The 20,928-nt window shown below is 36.1% G+C and overlaps 1 protein-coding gene across 2 annotated transcripts in view; it reads right to left on the bottom strand.

Moving 5' to 3' along the window:
- Positions 1 to 343: 343 nt before the first annotated feature.
- Positions 344 to 20,928, bottom strand: part of DCP2 (decapping mRNA 2) — a gene marked incomplete at both ends in the record, with an annotated part of 47,589 nt that continues 27,004 nt past the window's right edge. Inside the window, 7 exons of one of the 2 annotated variants that reach the window (XM_084234017.1) lie at positions 344 to 507; positions 2,658 to 2,709; positions 6,403 to 6,513; positions 10,132 to 10,267; positions 12,114 to 12,221; positions 12,320 to 12,432; positions 12,554 to 12,706. In XM_084234017.1, coding sequence (XP_084090143.1) covers positions 344 to 507; positions 2,658 to 2,709; positions 6,403 to 6,513; positions 10,132 to 10,267; positions 12,114 to 12,221; positions 12,320 to 12,432; positions 12,554 to 12,706 — 837 coding nt within the window. The remainder of the gene's footprint in view (positions 508 to 2,657; positions 2,710 to 6,402; positions 6,514 to 10,131; positions 10,268 to 12,113; positions 12,222 to 12,319; positions 12,433 to 12,553; positions 12,707 to 20,928) is intronic. The other variant, XM_084234018.1, reaches the window with a different exon arrangement.

Here is a 20,928-nt window from a genome sequence, read left to right as displayed (position 1 = left end):
TACTGTAATGGGTAGACAGAATATTCTCATTAATGTGGCTACTTGATGACGGTAACACTATTTTTTCTGACCAAAATACAAATGAAAAGCCACAATCACACAGAAAACAAAAAATGCCCTCCAAACAGCCAACTTAAATTCAAAAGCTAAACACTGAGAAGGTATGTCTATATAAGGTTATAACTGCATTTACAGTGCAAACTCAAGTTTCTTGCTACTTCAGAAGCATCACTGCCTCCCTGCATTGCTTTAAAAACACCTGAGAAAGGTGAGGCTCAAAGAGACACCCACTCAAATGCAACATGTCTCCGGACGCAGGACTTCCACAATAAATCTGCTGCTCTCAAAGGTCCAATATTTTCATTATAGCATTATGGTCAAACTTGAAACTCAAAAAGGCTCTGGATGAAAAAGGGAACTTGCAATGTCCATTACATGCCACAGACTGTCCCTCTGCATGTTCTAGCAACTGGTCTTCACTGGAGCAAGGTAAGTCATATACAGCATCTGTTTAAAATAAAATTAAAAAAAATCACCATGCTTCACTTTGGTTATAAAATTCTTCATGGTACTAACATTCTAAATCTAAATCTATGTAGAATGATCAAGGTACTTTACATTCGCCATTCTGGTACTCAACTGAATTTCTACACCATTGCTTATTTCCATACAAACATTTAAAATCTTAACCTCAGTCTTTATTTTAATATCCTTAACATTTCCTTGCTTTCAAAATGAATATACCTTTGTCTAATCCCTTATTTGTATTTTGTGCCCAAGTAATGGGAGCCTTTTACATAAATCAAAATGTAGGTATTATAAAAATTACAATGAGAAGATTTGTTAAGATTTCAATTCTAGAAAAATAGTTTACCAAACCTTCAAGTATCAAATTAGGTATATGAACCTAAAGAAAAACTCAAATTTTCAAAATCACAGTACAACAGAACTCCAACTTATATGAGGTTTGTTTTTTAAAGTAAAGCAAGGACCTGACCAGGAAAGTAGGTTTGGAACAGACACCCAGAGACTGAGGCAGAATAAAGTCTGAAATGAAGTTCCTCAGGACAAGAATCTTTTTATATTTCTTTCTCCAGATAAATTAATTTTTATATCCATATAACACCCAACTAAGCTGGCTATACTAAGTTATAGTATACCCACCTTTAATGATTCTAAACATTGGCTTCTTTTCAATAAAGATTTTGTGAAATGATGGATTTCTGAATTTGTGGTGATTAGATTTAGTGATCAGCCTACCATTCCCTCATCACCCACATGGCCAAAAAAATCAATCAAGACTTTGGCCCTCATAACTTAGCTATACGAAACTATTCCTTAACTCAGCTATTCAATAACCTTTCCCCCCAAAAAAAGGGCTAAAGCATGCCCGCAGCCTCTGCAGCGCCAGTTCGATCCCTGGCCACCAGCGAGGGTCCCACACACACACAAAAAAAAAATAGCTTGTATCTTGCTTAAGCCATAGAGTACTGTAAGAAAAGAATTATTATGATTGGGATGCTTTTCTCATTTCTTAGATTTTTCCATATGATAGTCTTAAATTGAGATGGTGATACATATATATCAACTGTAAGGGAATTCACATAATTTGAAATAGCACCTAAGAAAAAATACAGTCTATTGCACTCCTAAAAAACATCTATTAAATCATTACTAAAGCGCTTTCTACTTTCATTAGTATTACTATCCAAATCAAATTACATACTACTCTTCATATCTGAGGATGGAGAAGTTTCAAGTACGATTTTAATAAACACTATTAAAATAATAGTGTTTTCCCTGACTTAGTGTTTATTAAAACACTAAAATCTAACTGTAGTCTAATGATTTAGTGATATAACGAGGGGTGGCCCTTTCTCTTACTACCAGGCCACAGAAAGATTGAAGATGTTATTGCTGAATAATGACTTCCCTGGTTCACTGAATAAGAAAGTACTAAGATGGTAGGAAATATTTTAAAAATGGAAAAAGAAATTCAGATTCTCTCCCTCATCTATTTCAAAAAGACTTACCAGTAATCTTCAATATCTGGTGTAGGTGTACTAGAGTTAGAAAGTCAGGATAAAGGATAAAAGTTAATAGACTTTTCTTGATAATCCCCACCATTTCTAGTTATTTCACATATCATAAATGTGGGTGTACTATCAAATTTCTCAGGAAGAAAACTAAAACCAGTATAATTTTATCCATCCCTATTCTATCATTAGTACTTTCTAGTTTTTCTTTTTAAGTCTGAAACACTTTTTAGTTCTTTATTACGTATACAATATAAAAACACTAAGTCAGGGAAACATTTCCCTACATACACAGGAAAATGAGGTCTCCTTGCTTTTACTATACTCTCCCACTAAACCTTAAGTAATTATTTATTTACAACATTCCAGCACAACCACCAAGGCTTGATATTCACAAAATAGCACATTAAAGGAAAGGTAATTTCACCCAGATCATTTACGGAAATTCATTTTAGCCAGTTTCATAGGGCTTCACCACATATATGAACTAACTCTACAGAACATAATTTATTATAAATTTATTAATTTATTATATTGTTCATCACACTGTATTCCACAAAAATCAAGTTTAAATAAAACCAAATCTCACAAGGCAGAGATTTTAAAAAGAAAATGACTTGCCTGTTTCAAAATTATCCTGAAGCTTCCGTGGATGGAGTTTTTTTTCACATTTCTAAGAAAAATACAAACACACAATACACCATTTCTAGTTATTTCACATATCATAAATGTGGGTGTACTATCAAATTTCTCAGGAAGAAAACTAAAACCAGTATAATTTTATCCATCCCTATTCTATCATTAGTACTTTCTAGTTTTTCTTTTTAAGTCTAAAACACTTTTTAGTTCTTTATTACGTATACAATATAAAAAACCAGAGTTTCTCAACCCAGAGATAATTACAATTAACATTCCAGTTTGTTTTTCCCATCTATTTTTCTGGTATGTCTGAGGGTATTTTCATATAACTGTGTAACATTTCAGGGCAATTATTCAAAACATGCAACTATTCTATAATCTACTATTCTTTATTGAGCTATGACTGACATGCGACATTACATTAGTTACAAGTATACAACATAATTTCCCATTTTTATATACTGTGAAATAATCACAATAAGTCTAATAAATATGTTACCATACAGTTAAAAAAAGTTTTCTTGTGATGAGAGCTTTTAAGATTTATACTTTAACAACTTTCAATTACACTTACTAACTCTACTCACCATGAGGTACATTACATTTCCATGACTCATTTTTAACGGGAAGTTTGTACCTTTTGACCCCCTTCATACCTTTTGTCTATTTCCTGCAACCACTCCTGGCAACCACCACAAGCTGTTTTGCTTGCTTGTTTTATTTAATAGATTCCACATAGTTAGTCAAGAGTACCTGCATTTCTGATTTATTTCACTTAGTATAAAATCTCACATCTATCCATGCAGTCACAAACTGCAGGATTTCCTTTTTTGTGGCTGAATATTTGTGTGTGTGTGCACACGCACGCGTGTATGTTTCATCTTTATTCATCCATGAATGCATTCTTAGGTTGTTTCCATGTCTTGGTTATTGCAAATAATTCAAGAAACATGGAGATACAAGAATCTTTTCAAGGCAGTGTTTTTAATTCCCTCAGAAAAGTACTAGAAGCAGGATTTCTTAATCATATGGTAGTTTTAATTTAAGAACTCTCCATACATTTCTCTTCACAGAAGTTGCATCAATTTGCAGTCCCACCAGCAATGCACAGAGGTTTCCCATTTTCCATGTTTTTGCAACACTTGTTATCTCGTGTTTTTGATAATAGTCACTGTAACAGAGTTGGGGTGATAGCTCATTGATTTTTAATACTCTGCCTTTTAAATATATTATAAATCTATTTCTGCTTTGTATATAAAGATCTATAGTACCATTTTTAATAACTACATGGTAATCTATTGCAAAGATTTACAATATTGCATTTAATATTATCTTCTTCGATATTTAGATTGTTACCGTTTTCATTATTAAAAAGATTACTGGTGTGACTATTTTTTTTTAAATTTATTTATTTATAAAAGCAGTGGGTACAGTTAGAAGCGTGGGAGGGTGAGAGAATTCACCAGAGACAGAGTGGAGAGCAGAACCAGAGACGGAGTGGAGAGCAGAACAGTGGGCGGCAGGAGAGATCTGTGCGCCATGTGGGACCCTCTTCCGGCAGCCCCAGCGCTGCAGAGGCTGCGGGCAGCTTCGCAACCCAACGTTCAACCACCGCTGCACCACCGGGGAGGCCCTGGTGAGACTATTCTTTAAACTTCTCTTCAGGGAAACAAGGCAAAAACTATTTCTATTAAAATAGCCAAACTCAGGACTCCCTGGTGGCGCAAGGGGTTAAGATTCAACCTATGAAGCTATCTGCAGCCACTGAAACACAAGTTTGATCCGCCAAGGAGCTACCCACATGGTGTGGCAGACCTCTCCTGACTTGCCCGCTGCTCCCCACAGCAGTGTATTTCAGTCGATCTGCCCGTTCTGCTCCCCACTCTGTCTCTGGTGAATCCCCTCATCCTGCACACCTCTGGCCTGTACGCCAGTTCTTGTATGCATAAATAAATCTTAAAAAAAAAAAAAAAAAGATAAGCAAACGCCTTTCCAGAAAGCTGCACCAGTTAGTAATTTTTATGTGTTGCCAATATTCAACAACACACATGTTGCTATCACATTCATCTTTGCCAGTCTGACACAAAAATTCGTATGTTATTTTAATTTATTCTTTTTTTAAAAAAAGATTTATTTATTTTATTTATACAAGTACTGGGTACAGTCAGAAGCATGGGAGGGTGAGAGAATTCACCAGAGTCAGAGCGGAGAGCAGAGCAGGCAGACTAACGAAGTACACTGTAGAGGGGAGCAGCAGGCGGCAGGAGAGGTCTGTGCACCATTGTGGGACCCTCGTCCTGCAGCCGGGGATCGAACCAGCGCTGCAGAGGCTGCAGGCTGCTTTGCAACCCAGCCCTCAACCACTCGCTGTGCCACCGGGGAGGCCCTTAATTTACATTCTTTCGTTAACACACGTGTTTACTTCTCTTACACACAGTTTCTTGTACTTGAGTCATTTTATGAAGCACCCGTAAAAAACCCACAAAGATTTGTATTGGTATTGGGTTAAATTTATATATTGAGAAGAAATGATTTTTGTCATTTTGTTACGGACAGATGTTGAGTTAGATTAAAAGCCATTTGATCATCTAGTGAGACTGTCTTCTTTGTTGTTAATCACTATTTCTGCCAGAGTAGAAGTACAGTAATAGTGAGGAGCGTAAAGAGTAAACTGATCTTTAACATGTGTTTGCTAGTAGAATTAATGCACCCCCAAATGAAGTAAATAGCATCAGGGAATTCAGGTAAAATGTTTCTGCTAAAAACTTGAAATTACTATTATCACCCACTGTTAAAGAAAAAAAAATTGGTGAAGCTACCATAAGAAAATTCTACACACAAGTATCAATGCTTAACAGAAAAGACAAGCAACAGAGATCATTAGTTATAAATTAACTTCTGGAACACAAAGAGAACGGAAATAAATGCCTTGAAATGCTTATAATTATTTGTCTCTAGATTTATTCTAATGACTAATGGCATTGGCTGTATTTAATTTTCTAAATTCTAACACCTTAACAGGGAAAAACCACATTGCAATATTTTTACAAACTTTTAACTTCATTAAAATAATACCGACTCTAGGAAAATATAGACAGTACAGCGGCCAAGCTACTGCTGTAGAAAACAGGGCTGACTACACATTGTTTTCATACTATTAAAATAAAACAACTCCACAAAAAAAGCTAAGATAAAAATATGCAATTGAACCAATGTTACAAACCTGTAATTAACAGTACCCAAGATTTTTAGTGTGAATAGCATATAATTTTGCTCCATAAAAATATTAACATATCAATTAAAGTAAGAACAAAGCAAATTAACATCAACGTGGTCTAACAAAGTTCTTGCCTCACTTTTACAAAATGGAAACTACCAGGGGCCTCCCTGGTGGTGCACAGGTTAGAGTCTCAGCACTATCAAGCTATCACCAGCCACTGCAGCATGAGTTTGATCCTGAGTCAGGGAGCTGGCCTACATGGCCCAGCAAACCCCTCCTGTCTCGCCCGCTGCTCCCCTCAGCAGTGTATATCAGTAGATCCTCCTGTTCTGAATCCCACTCAGTCCTTTGGTGAATCCTCTCTCACACACACCACCCCACCACCACCTCTGGCCCACACCCCAGTTCATGTGTGCATAATTAAATAAACATAAATCTTTAAAAAAAAAAAAAAGAAAGAAAAGAAAAGAAACTACCTTCTTAGTATAGGGGCTCTAAAACTCTTACCATCAAGGGATTCTGCTGCTTGGCTTGCTGGCTATAGATCCCGTTTGTTCGTTTCTTTTGATTAGGCGAATCTTGATACTGCTTTCTGCCATTTCCCCTCACACTTTGATTCTATTTTTCCATTAAGAAAAAATAAAATGTAAATCTACAGTGTAAATATGGTTGAATCAGTTTTCAATCAGTGTCTTATAGATAATAGTGCTTCCAAAGCAAGATTCCTTTAGAAATACATAAAAATATGTTCATTAATTCACACTATATCTACCTATATAAAAGTTTAAGGAGTTGTTAAAATAGCTTGAAAACATAAGCTAACAAGTAAAGGATGATAGGGAAACACGGCTTTCAGAAACTCGACTTGCCATACATTCTTAATTCAATTTCAATTCTACTCTTTCTGGTACCTATTTTTTATTGTGATACATAGCTGTTTACCATTTTAACTACTTTTTTTTAATCCCAAGAACACATTTATTAACACATTTATTAACCATCAGAAGTGTGAGGGCTCAGGAAAATTGCATCTGCTGTTACAAAGGTCATTCAGACAGTGACAGACACATAGGGTGCCAAGAGGAAAGCTACTTCAAGCAGTGCTGGGCAGGCAGTATGTGTCTCCTTACAGGGACATTTATTCATGCCATGAAGGAAATGGCCTTACAAGTGAATAGTGACATTCCATGTTCCCATCTAAGACAGCATGGTAAAATTTATATACAGGCTGACGTTTCATCTGCTTTATTTTAGGAGCACGGTTGGAAGCTCTCAAAACTTTCCTTCTTTTATTAGTGCTCCTCATTTTATAAACGATGAAATCCATCATCCCAACACAACCATTCTTACCCAAATCTCATGGTAAACTTGGGCAGAGCTGGGGCCCAAACATTTTTTAATGCAGCTATGAAGCATCTTGGGAACTGAACCAATGACTCCACTTTAACCACTTTTTAACTGTACAATTCAGGGGGAATACGCATGGTCACAATGTTATGCAACCATGACCCAACTCCAGAACTTTGTCATCCCAAACAGAAACTTTGTACCCATTAATAGGAAGTCCCTCTTTCCCCATCACTCAGCTCCTGTTAACCTTAAGTTTTTTTTCTGTCTTTATGAATTTCTCTATTTTAGGTACCTCATGATAAGTGGAATCATACAACATATGTCCTTTTACTTAGCATAAAGATTTTAACGTTCATAAATGTTGTCGCATGTGTCAAAATTTCACTACTATTTAAGAGCGAGTAATATTCCATTCTCATACCACATTTTGTTTATCCATTAATCTGCTGATAGCATGTAGGTTGTTATTTCTACCTTTTGGCTAATGTGGATAATGCTGCTATGAAAGTTACCCTATAAGTTATTTGTCCTGTCTTCAATTTTTCTGGGTTGCTAGGTAATAAGGTAATTCTACATTCAACTTTTGAGGAACAACCAAACTATTTTCCACAACAGCTATATCATTTTACATTGCCACCAGCATCACACAAGGGTTCCAATTTTTCCACATCCTTGTCAAAACCTTTCAGTATCCTTTTATTTTTTTAATTACAGCCATCAAAGGGTATAAAATGGTATCTCGTGCTTTTTGAATGTATTTCTCTAATAGCCAATGGTGTTGAGCATCTTTATGTCTTACTGGCCATTTTGTATGCCTTCTTTGGAGAAATGTCAAGTAATTTAACCAATAAATTGCTTTTTCCTTTTTCCCCATCACTATGTTTATATCCCCCTTGACCTTTTATTCCTTCCCCTTGCCTCTAAACCTCAGAAATCTCACTTCATTTATTAATTACCACTAGTTTTTATAAGTATTTTACATTCGCAAACCATCCACTACATAAATGTCCAATATTTGTCCTTCTGATTTGCTTTATTCCACATAATTCCCTCAAACTCCTTTGATTTTGTTGCAAATGGCATATTTCATGTTATGCTATGGCTGGAAAGTACTTCACTGTTCAGATATACTACTGTATTCTTGATATAATCTTCTATCAGTGGGCATTTGTTTTTATATCCTAAGCTATTATAAATAATATTACAACAAAAACTATAAAGCATGTGATTTTTCAAGTTGATGGTTTTTATATTCTTTGCATAGTTGTCCTAGAGTGAAACTGTTGGGTCATACAGTGTTTCTACTTTTAGTTTTTTAAGGTAATTCCAAATCATGTTTTTCTAACTCTTGCACCAGTTTACCATCAACTGTGTTAACAAGGTTCCACTGTATCTACACCCACTCCAGTACTCATTGTTATAAGTCTTTTTAATATGAGCCATTCTCATGTGTGTGAGATGTCATCTCATTGTGGATATAACCTGCATCTCTCATATTGGAGGGAAGGATGAACATTTTTCCAAGTATCTAATGGACTTCTGGATATTCTCTTTGGTGAACTGTCTCTCCAGATCTGCTACCAATTTATTATTTTTTTTTTCCTACTGTTGAATTATATGAGCTTGTACTATATCTTGCTGATTATGTAATATGTACGTATTTTCTCCCATTCAGTAAAATATCTTTTTAATATACTTATATTTTCTTTCACTTTGTGAAAACTTTTTAATCTGAGGTAGTCCCAATTGCTTTTTGCTTTTATTTCCCTTGCCTTTAAAGGTCAGGTCCCCAAAGACATCGCTGTTATCTGCCATAAAACACATCACCAATGCTTTTTTCTATGTATCTCATTACAGTAGGTCTGAATATCGACATTTTTGATCCATTTAAATTTATTTTTCTGTAGGTGGTTAGACAGTGAGCCAACTTTGTTTACACCTGACCTTTCCACTTTCCCAACACCATTCACTAAAGAGATCCTCCTTTCCCCATTATGCGGTCATGCTTATTGTATTGTAAATAAATATGTATGTGGATTTATTTCTGGGCTATTTCTTTTTGTGCCAACACCATATTTTTTTTAGTACTATCACTTCATAATATAGCTTACAATCAGGTGCTGTGATACCCCCTTTCCTTTTTTCTCAGGACCATTTATTAAGTGGATTTTTTTGTTGTAGAAATGGTTTAAATATTCTAAGTACTAACCCATAATCAGATATGTGATTTGCAAGTATTTTCTCCCATTTTGTGGGTTGTCTTTTCACTCTTTTGATTCGTGTCCTCTGACACACAAAAGTTATAATTTTGATTAGCAAATTTTTTTAATAAAGAAAAAGAAGAGTGGTAACCAAAGAGATGATTAAAGTAATAAATACATGTAAAGTAATAAAAACCAAGGATTAGCAAGGATGTGAAACAACTTGGACTCATATTTGCGAGATATAAATTACTTGAGAAAATACTCAAGCATTTTGTATATACTCAAGAACATAGGCACAGCTGACCCAACATGTCTGTTGTTAATTATATATACTCCAAAGAACTATGTATGGACATCAAAAGGCATGTTCAGAAATATTCATAGCAGTATTGTTTGTAAGAATCCATTAAGTGTGGAACATAAATAGTGGTATAAACACACACTAGAATACCACACAGTAATGCAACCTTTCACTGGTAGTATATATCCCAAAATTACTCATTACACCGGATTACACCATGCAATAAAAGTTATAGTCTCAATCCTGCTCAAATTATAAGTCATGAATACAGGAGGTCAAGAATTCAGAGCACTATATGCTAATCTGCAATTCCTCAATTTAGATGCAGTTCAAAGTCAAATGATCTGAAATTCTGAAAAATTTTAAATGTGTATCACTCACCTTTGCTTTTAAAAGGTCGGACATTTCAGAATGATTATTATATGTCTTTTGCTGCAATGGCTGCCTGTGCTTTACCCACTGGTCACCAGGAGAACCTTCAGGAAATAATTGTTGACTGTGGTGGAATTTGGTTCGACTACACCGAAATTTAAAAAATAAAAATCAGATCAGAATATTTTCACTTACATTTCTTCTAACACCTTACTTATCTTATAGACTAGAAATTTTATTTTCTTATTTATTTTCTCTCTAAGTTCTACCAGGGAAGGGAATCTAGTTTGCTTTGTCTACTGCTATATCCCTAGAAGTTTCTTTGTTCACAACTTCTTGAATGAATCCGTAATGTTATTTTTAATCCAAAACTTTTCTAAATTATCCTCACTATCTTTTCCATATAAGTGATTACACTTTTAAAAATTTGAAAAAAGAATTCTTTCTAAAATTAATGAAAAGAAATGTAAGCAGGTTTTCCTTCTTAATAAATTGAAAACTTCATTTCTTAATAGGATATTCTGAATTTAGTACTGTTTCTACACAGGTAGTTATGAAATCCATTCTTGCTGGAGGAACTGAAAAATTTAAGCTATATTCTAAAGGAAAAGATAAAGGGGCCAAAGAAAACAGATGAGCAAATTATATAAACATCAAGTCTCAAATTCTTATTGCAAATAATTTGTACAAGATAACATGAAAATGCAGTTTACAATGAAGCACTATTTTCCATTCTATAGTACCGTTTACATGTATAATACAGTCCAGAGTGAGCTCAAGAACTGTATTATATGTAAGATGATTTATGAGTATCTCAGTTCTTCCCCACTGGCATTTTCAAATTATAATATAACTGCAGTCTCTACACCCTTTTTCTAGGTAAAATTCAGGTATTTCCACCAATATATCATCACATGTAATGTAATAAAAATATAGAGTACACTCCCCAAGAAACCCGAAATTTAGTATTGTTTTATTATCTCCTAATGCCACTTTCCAGAACTACAAACCCTAGGACTAAGCATCTTGAGAACCATACCACACACTGTGGTGGATAAATCCTATCAAACATTCATACAATGCTTCCCCCAACACTGTCACTATTTCCTGACTTTTTAGTTAACGTCTATTCACTTACAATCCTCACTATATTCCTATCTACTTTTTCTATACCTGTTAGTATATAATTTTTTGGTCATAATCACAGATTGTGAAACATAGTAACTACTCTGAGGGCATTTCGCCTAAGCTCTTTATCCTCATAAAACCCCACTAAAATAGAATACTTTCTATGTATTTTAAAAATATTGATTGGTTTACTTCTATTGTTTAATTTTCAAAGCGCCAAGAATAAGTTAACAGTACATATAGTGAAGATATTAAAAATAACTTTCTGAAGCTAACAGAGGTTAAGTTCTATCTAGTAAACTGATTACAAACATATGTTTATTTAACAAAATTATTTACTAAGCCTACTAATTGTGATTTGAATACAATTAATTGCCAAATAAGAGTTCATGTAAGTCACTCTTTAGAATACACAATCTATGCCAAGGGGGGTGGGGGGAAAAGCAAGCCCAAGTTTTCATGCACAGCTCTCTTTCTGAACAAATTACACATCAGCATCACATTTCCCCTTCACAAAAAAATAATTTTCAATATTCCCACTATTCAGCTATCTTCAGAAACTAAATTATCTCTAATAGGATATGAGAATAGAGAAGTAACTGTATAATGGCACACGATTTCTTTTCCAGATGTTCTATCTACTCCAGCCAAAAAGTAGGCATCCTCTTTTATATACTATTACACAATATGCCTGAAGCACTTTTCCAACCCCACTTAATCTTTGCAGCTCATCAAAAACCCTTTAAAATCTGTATTATCTACAAGACCATTAACAAAACAGTACCATCAACTTTAGAAGCAAAATTCCACTTCATTAAAAACTAACAAAAAGTTAGACTCCTATGAATACAGGGTTTCTTTACCTTAATTTTTCCACAATTGGTTTAGCAGGTGTGCTACCAGCTGAGGAAAATCCATTATCACTGTCTGAGGAATCGCCAAATCTTCGGGAAAGCCAATCCCTTAAAGGTCTACAGAAGAGTAAAAAATCATAAAACTGGGCAACATTAAAAAGGTGACTATTAGAAGCATGAAGGTTAGTTCTATATTTCAAGATATATCAACATACCTGATAAAAGGAATGGCCATAAAAAATTTGTTAGGTGCCAAACCAAGTTTGGATTTTGGGGTCATATCATTTCTATGACAAGGCAACTTCTCAATAGAGAACCATTCAATGTTCTAAAAGAAGGAAACAATCCAGTTAGCTATTATCGATAAATTTCTAAAAGCAGTTTTATACATTATTCAACTGAGATACTTATCCAGCACAACCTAAACATAATTCCAATTTGTTACATACCCGAATTTCTCTTCTAGTTTTTGGGTTAAACTTTGTGTCTTTTGGAATTCCTGGAATGATGTATAAACGAGCAAGCTGGTCATTGATTCGAAGTTCAATGTAATCATCCTTACAAATATAATCTTTGATATCAAAACCAGTTTCTTCAAAGACCTGGAAGTAACAAATTTTGATGGTGGTTTTCAGTGATTGCTGTTAGACCTTCGGTTATTAAAAATGGTCTAGTTCAATGGTGAAAATTCAAAAATAACCAGGCAATTCAAGGCATGAAAACACTATGTAGGAAGTCCAAATACTCCAGGGCCTAGTTCTAGAGCTCTTCCTCTACTGAAACCTTATCACTACCGTCAAAACTCTTTATATATCTGAGCCTAATTTTCTTCACCTAACTGAAAATGTATTATAATGATAATTATAGTATATATTTACTTGGTCTTCATTCCCCTTCCTGACAGAGTTCTTGAAATTTCCTATGTGATTAAAGCCTCAAAGATATCTTTTGCTATGTTAATAAAGTGATTCTGGGGGACTCCCAAATGGTTGGAAATTCCAAGTTCCTTTATACATGCCTCTGGGGCAGGGAGATGGGCTGGAGATAAAGCTCTACAACTAAAGACTAATGATTCAATAAGCCACATGCTTGCTGGGGCCTCCATAAAAACCCAAAAGGATGGGGTTCAGGAAGTTTCCAATCTGGAAGCATCATACCTTTCCCCTATGTGTGTAAAAATCTCTTCCATCTGGCTGCTCCTGAGGTATTCCTTTTATAATATTATGTCCTTAAATAATAATCTAGTAAGTAAAATGCTTCTAGACTCCTGTCAGTTGCTCCAGCAAATTAATAAAACTTAAGCAGGGAGTGGTTGGAACCTCCAATCTATAGCCAGTCTGTCAGAAGCACAAGTGATAGATAAGATAGAGACAACCTAGAGGACTTGCAATTGGTATCTGAAGTGGACTCTGGAATGGAATCTGATGCTAAATCTGGATGGTGTCAGAATTGAGTTGAACTGTGAAACGCCCAGCTAGTATTTGAAAACTGCTTGTTGGTATGGGGAAACCCTCCTTTACACATAACGTATCTGAGTTAGAATTACTTCAGAGGCTCCTAATCTGTGGGAAGTATATCTAGAAACCACGTGTAGGTAGATTTTACCCACAAGATCCATAAATATATATACAAGCTAGAGACTAATAAAGGTATTACACAAAAAAAAGCTATTCTGCAAAAGTGAAAAATGAATTGTGGTTAACAATTAAGTGTCCAGATTCCAGTTACAGCCCCAGATGGGCAGGGGAGGAGGAGAGTGATTATAGGTGCAGAAGAACTGAAAACTGAAATGGATTAATGGTTCTAAAGCTGCCTTCAGCAGTGGCTCAAGGACTGGAGGAAGGAGGAAATGAAAGCATATAAATCACAGAATGTTACCTTCACCCTTCACCCCTGCCCAACCAAAGAAACCATGCTTAATCTGATTAACATTGTGTTTTACCTAACAACTGGTCTCTTCTAGCCTTTAAATTTTCCCAGTAACATTTGTATTAATCTTTGACAAAGTCCTCCCCTACTTCACCCCCCAAATGAAAAAAAAATGTGGATTCTCAGTGATGAGAAACCACTGTAGATTTTTTTTTAAAAAGATTTATTTATTTATGCATACAAGAACTGGAGCACAGGCCAGAGGTGCGGGCGGTGAAAGGATTCACCAGAGACAGAGTGGGAAACAGAACAGGTAGATTGACTGAAATTCACTGCTGAGGGGAGCCTCAGACGAGACAGGAGAGGTCTGCTGTACCATGTGGGTAAGCTCCCTGGCCTGCCAAGGATCAAACTGGCACTGTAGAGGCTGCGGATAGCTTCACAGTGCTGTGCTTAACTCCTTGTGCCCCCACTGGAGGGCCCCACTGTAGATATTTTATAATGGACTTCTTCCCTTCCTCTAGCTTCAGCATTACCTAGCCAATTAGTGGGACAAAAGACACTAAAACACTGCACAGCCCTGAATCTCTCGCAACATACAGGTAAGATGAAGCTACTTCTACCCATTGCTTTATTGTCATTCTCTGTGAGCTCTAATACATTTTTCTACCATCCTCATAATAATGGGGCATCTCAGGCATGTATACAGTGTGTGAGCCCCACACCTAACTCATTTTTGTCACCATTTCCTTATACTAGTAACTATTCTAAGCCATTTGTTTCCATTTAAAAATGAGGTAAATATACACATGTGAAAATTGCTATATGGCATATAGAAAAGGGGAGGCATCACTTGTTCTGAAAATTTCAGGCTGGGTACAGAAAGACATATGTGATAATAAAAAGAAAGTATCCTTATTCTATGTTTCTTCATATATGGTGTTATAGGTACACATATAAACAGTCTACTGTAGAGATTGTCACTGACATTCAAATGTATAAAATCCAGGATATTTCTGAAGGCTCCGTGGTGAAAGTTACATGTCTGCCCACTCCCCCAAAACTTAACATTTACATATATAAGACAATGCAATGAAAGATAGGTAGGTAGACCAATCATGTAGGTTCTTATAACTGAGGTATACACTATCTGAAAATGAATCCAAGTTCAGAAGCCCTGGCCTTCCTTTTCTTTGAAACTAGGTCCACTCTATCTTAAGACAGAGTTTGAAACCATTTTTGACTAACACTTGAAAGCTGAAGCATTCAGATGGGGAGGGAGTGAGGGGGTGAAAGCAAAGAGGAAGCACAAAGGACTATATGTGGAAGACCATATGTGATTTGGTGTTGGATGCACTACAATGGGGATACCTGGAGTGGGGAAGAGAAGGGGGTCCTGTATTTCCAAAATACCATTAATAATGTAAGCCAGGGCCTCCTTTGGTGGCGCAAGGGGTTAAGCACCACACTATGAAGCAATCTGCAGCCTCTGCAGCACGAGTTCGATCCCCAGCCATCCAGGGAGCAACCCACATGTCACAGCAGACCACTCCTGTCTTGCCCGCTGCTCCCCTCAGCAGTGTGCTTCAGTCAATCTGCCTGTTCTATACCCAACTCTGTTTCTGGTGAAACCTCTCAACATCCCCCCCGCCCCCACATCTCTGGCCTGTACCCCAGAGCTCTTGTATGCATAAATTTAAAAAAAAAAGTAAGCCAATGTTACTTTAATAAAAAACTTAAAAATAAATGTTTTTTATTATAAATCAATCTTTATTGATTAGCTATTAGATATATAACAATTAAGATTGGCTTACCTAAAAGTTTACCCACCAATGATAAACAAATTGTTTCTCTTCACCAAAAAGACTCCATTAAGACATAAACCAGAAGGTATTCACATTAGAATTAAATTTAGAATATATTAAAAAATCCTATGTATCAAATAAGCCAAGCAACCTGACAGTAAAAAAAAAAAAAAAAAAAGTGTAACATTTAAGTTGGTACTTAATAAAAGAGGATATTCAGATTGCTAATATGAATGTGACAATGTACTCAATATCAAAACATTTCAGGAAAAAGCATATTACATTTCCATCAGGATAGCTAAATTTCTTAAAATTGATAATTCTATATGTAGACCAGGACAACTAGAAAGAACGCCCATATATAGGTGGTGGGAATGTAAACTGGTACAACCAGTTTACAGTGCAGTAGGTATGTACCTTCTGTGTCACTCAACAAATCCACTCAGAGAAAACGGGCTTATTTACCTCAAAGGGCATTTACAAGAATAGTGACAGCAGTTTTATTCATAATACCCAAATAGTGGACATAATGCAACACAGAGAGAGAACGGATAAAGAACTCTGATATAAATGTACACTGGAATACTATTACTAATACACTATAATATAAATGAATCTCATGGACATTACAAATAAGCCAAAGACACAAAATACTAACAGTGCCTACTGCAAAATCCCATTCATAGAAGTTTCAAGAAAAGGTAAAAACATTGTTTACAGAAGTCAAAATAATGGTTCCCTCTAGAAAGTGGGGGTGAAAATGGGTATTTATTGCAAAAGGCTAGGGAAAAAATCTTAGGTGCTGGAAATGTTCTGTATCTTGATCTAGGTGGTAGTTTCAGAAGTATACACATATGTAAAACTGAATAAATGCTAAGAGGAATGTACCTTATGTCTCTTCTTCAACCAAAAAAGCTGAAAATGTGTATGATTCTTAGTTCTATTTTTGTATTCGCTCTAGCATCTTTCTTTGAATAGTACCTTAAAACAAAAAATAAGATAAACACCTAATCATGTAAATCCATATATTAGAAACACTATGCTAAAAAGTAAATTGTTTATGATCTATGTTCCATGTGAGCAGAGCTTGTACTTGTGTTACAAATAAGATCTAAGTGAATTCATTCATGCTTAATAAGGAAGAATTGTCTCAGATTAAAGGAGACTGAAAAGATACAATAATTAAATGTAAATACAATTCAGGAGGCTGGACAGGATCCTGGATGGGGGAGGGGCAGAAACTGCTGTTAAAAGGACCAAAATGTGGTAATTAGTAAATCTGAATATAAACTGTCCATTAGATAACACCATCCCTCAATGTTAACTTCCCTATTTTTGACAACTACACCGTGATATATAAGAGAATTTTCCTGTTCCTAAAAGTTACATGTAGGAGTGGTTCAGAGTAAAGGGACATTGTGTCCCTAATTTATTCCAAAATTATTCAGCTTTAATAGTAAGCTCCACCCCCCACCTCACCCCCATGGCACTGCTTTTGTTATACTGCAGTACCACCAAGTGGCAGACAGAAACATTGCAACTCTGGGGCTGCTAGTTTACACTTTCATCACTGAAAATGGCAATTACTGGGCCTTCCTGGTGGCCAAGAGATTAAGTCTCAGCACTACCACCTTCAAGACCTGAGTTGTATCCTCAGACAGGGAGCTAACCTACATGGCACAGCAGATCTCTCGTTTCACCTGCTGCTCCGCTCAAGTGTATCCACCTATTCTGCTCCCCACTCTATCCCTGGTGAATCCCCTCATTCCCCACAACTCTGGCTTACACTCCAGTTCTTCTATGCAAAGGGAAATAAATAAAATCTTTAAAAATGGCAACTACTATGAACTGAATTGTCTCTCTCCAAAAGCCATACACTGAATGTGTAGCCCCCAATACAACTATATTTTAAGACAGGGCCTGTGAGACAAAAGTTAAATGAGATCACAGGGGGCAAGGGGTGTTCTAATCAAAATAGGACTGGTACCCCTATAAGAGGAAGAGGAAAAGCACATAGGGAGAAAAGAGGGTAGCCTTCTGCAAGTCAGGGTAAGTCCTCTCCAGGGATTGATCTTGGCCTCTCAGCCTTGAGAACTGTGAGAAATTTCTGTTAAGTCATCAATCTGTGGACTTTTGTTATGGCATTCTGAGTGAACCAATATAGCAACTCTCCATCCTAACCCCCAAATTGTTGTCTTTAAGACAAAGGTAAGTGAGTTAGTCATTTAAAACTGAGAAATAAGTCAAAATATTTGTCTTCAAAAACCCTACTCCAAAAATTTATAGCCACTGAAGTCTTTATTGACAAGGTCCTTGAACAGTTAGAAGAGGATGCTATTTGAAACAGATGTTAGAAGTCAGAATTAATTCTTATAAAGATAAAATGTTTTCCCTAAAATTAGAGGAATATCGTTCCTTAAAATTAAGGGATTATAGTTCCCTCGGAGCAAGACAAAAACTCAAAACAGAAATAATAATTTCCTGCTGATCCAAATCAGAACAGCAACTGTCATTAGAAAATAAATAAAATCACAGATTACTTCTGCTTTCATCTGTGTATGTGTCTGCACATGTGTGTTTAGAAATACCCATTTATAAATACTATTCACATGCCTATATTGTAGTAGTCATAAACTACTATGTGCACTCCAGCGCCTGACTCCCAGGTTTGCTTGTTGTTTACTATGTAACCTTGGACAGAGTGTTATATGGCACAAAGGCAACTTGGACACCAGGGCTAACAAGAAGGTTTAATGCACCATTTGCTTCCCAAGGCGGAGCCCCATCTATAGAAAGTCAGGGGTTTATATACACTGTCAGTTTCTGCAAGGTTTCAGGTGGGTTTTCACTGGCAGCTGTACATGGTCAGATATGACGTGGCTACATACAAAGAGGTAAGATGCATAGCTGCATACCAAGCAGTGAGTAAAGGGTCAGTAGTCATGGGAACCCCCCACCCAGGTCCATTCTGCCTCAAGGAGGTATATAATCTAATATGAAGGAAGACTCATATCAGGAAATACATTGCATACCAGGAACTGAACAAAAGGTTGTTACTAAGATCCTCAGGCTGCTTATCTCAGGTCACCATGCTTCAATAGTATAAACTGCTTTGTTTCAGTTCCTCATCTATTAATGGTGATAACCTCCAAAATGATTATATCCCACCGTACAAGACTGTCTTCAGATCCTTTGATTCACGTTCTATTCTCTCACTCCCCATGTCCTAAGAAATCCATCCCATTTACTTTCTTACAAATTATGGTAAACTACTGAAATTAGTACCACACAACACACACACCTTTTATTTTAGTATCCCCGAACAGATAACAAGTAAGTGAAAATTATACATGCTTGGCTCACAGGTTGGAGTTTTCCAAATTCCCTTTTTCCTTTGGCCCCTTTCTGCATTATTCTGACTCTTTACAATGAGGAGTATTAAACTCATCAAAGGTGGGTTCCAGTGGTAGATGCAAGCAAATCCCCTGGGTCTGGTTTACTTCTTTAGTTCACAAGTTAGGTATTTGATTTCCTTCAATTTCCCCCAAGAAGACCCAACTGCAGAGACAGTCAGTCTTACCCAATGTAGCCTAAATTTCTACTATTCCAGATAACACAATGTCTTTCCCGGACCTGGACAACTATCTCACTGTTACAGGACTAGTCTAACTAGTAGGTTAATACCTCTAATTTAAGATGCAATGGTTCCTATTTTGTTCTTTCTTAGGCGCAAGAAGGTTACAAAGTTTGAGGACATAAAAGGGAAGACCTTAAAATGCTCTGTTTCATCCCTGACATCTACTGAAAGGAAAAGATCTCAGAGGAAATGGCAATTCCTCACCTGTTCCCTAAAAAGCTTTCAATTTTAAGTAGTGTGCATAAAACTTCCTTCACATGTAAATAATGGTTTTGTCTATAAGCTATTGCAAATACTTGTTAGATAAGCTGCTCCATGCTGAAATTAAAAACCAGCATTTTAAATCTTTTTAAATCCTCAACCAAAGAAAATAACCACTAGTGGTTTGTAAGAATTTTAATTATTAGCCCTCACTAATAGATTACACCCAAACTTAAGCCAACCAGTAAACAATGCTGCCTAAGAACAGTAAGGCACCAACTCAAATTAAATATGCCACAAAGTCCAAATAATCATCTCAAAAATATCTCTGAAGTCACTACCACCTTAGATTTGAAAGATATTACTTGCAATTATAAAATAATCAAACATAATACTTTTAGTTATTGAGCCCACGAGTGACAATTTATATATCTTACAGAGATTAAGTGACCAGTGTGACACATAATAGTGAATGACACATAGCAGAAACACATGGGAACAAAAATCAACATTTTAGCTAGTTCACTTTCCACTTATTCCTCTAGCTCATCTTCCCAATGTCAAGGAAAAAGATAATGAATTGATAAGAGAATACAATCTGTAATCTATTAGAAGATGCTATATAATTAATGTTAAGTGAAAAAGAGAAATGCTATTAAAATTCAGACACTACTGTGGGCTAGAACTGACAGATTTTAAAATAAACAGAATTTTGAAAAATGATTTTTAGAAAGTATCCATTCGAACCCTCAGTTTGAAATAGGGTGTGTGGAACAGTGGAGGCAGGAACAAATCAGACCAGTCGCCAACCCTCAGCAGGTCCCTGGACTGATAAGATATAATGGACACCAGAGAGACTGTATTTTTTCTGTAATCACTGTCTATGCCCCCTTTGTTCTGATTTGCACATCTTTCCACCCATGCATTGCGTCCATGAGCTTATTTAAAGCTTATGGTCAAGTTTACAAGCATCCATGATATCACCATGTAACCTCTGGAATTATGCACGCTCAGACATGTACACGCCACAGAGAACAGAGATGGCCTCAAAGAAGGACCTAAGATCTTTGAAGACTGAGTAAAATTGGTGTGGACTCCCCTCAGAGTCAACCTAGAGTCCTGTCCTTGGACTGCCTCCTTTATACTCTCTTAAGCTTAAGTGCAGCCTGCTGCTCTCTGGTACTTTCTCTTAGGGGGTCTGGTACTTTCTCTTATTGGGTCAGGGGCCTGAAACAATTTTATAAATAGGAAACTCATATCCTATTTACAGAGCTAGTTAATGATGACCTTCAGAGAAAAAAGATAATTTGAG

The sequence above is a fragment of the Talpa europaea genome, assembly GCF_964194135.1.
Source record: "Talpa europaea genome assembly, chromosome: 5".
NCBI classification, from domain to species: Eukaryota; Metazoa; Chordata; class Mammalia; order Eulipotyphla; family Talpidae; genus Talpa; species Talpa europaea.
The sequence above is the reverse complement of the archived record's forward strand: the minus strand, read 5'-3'. Positions and strand labels throughout refer to the sequence as shown.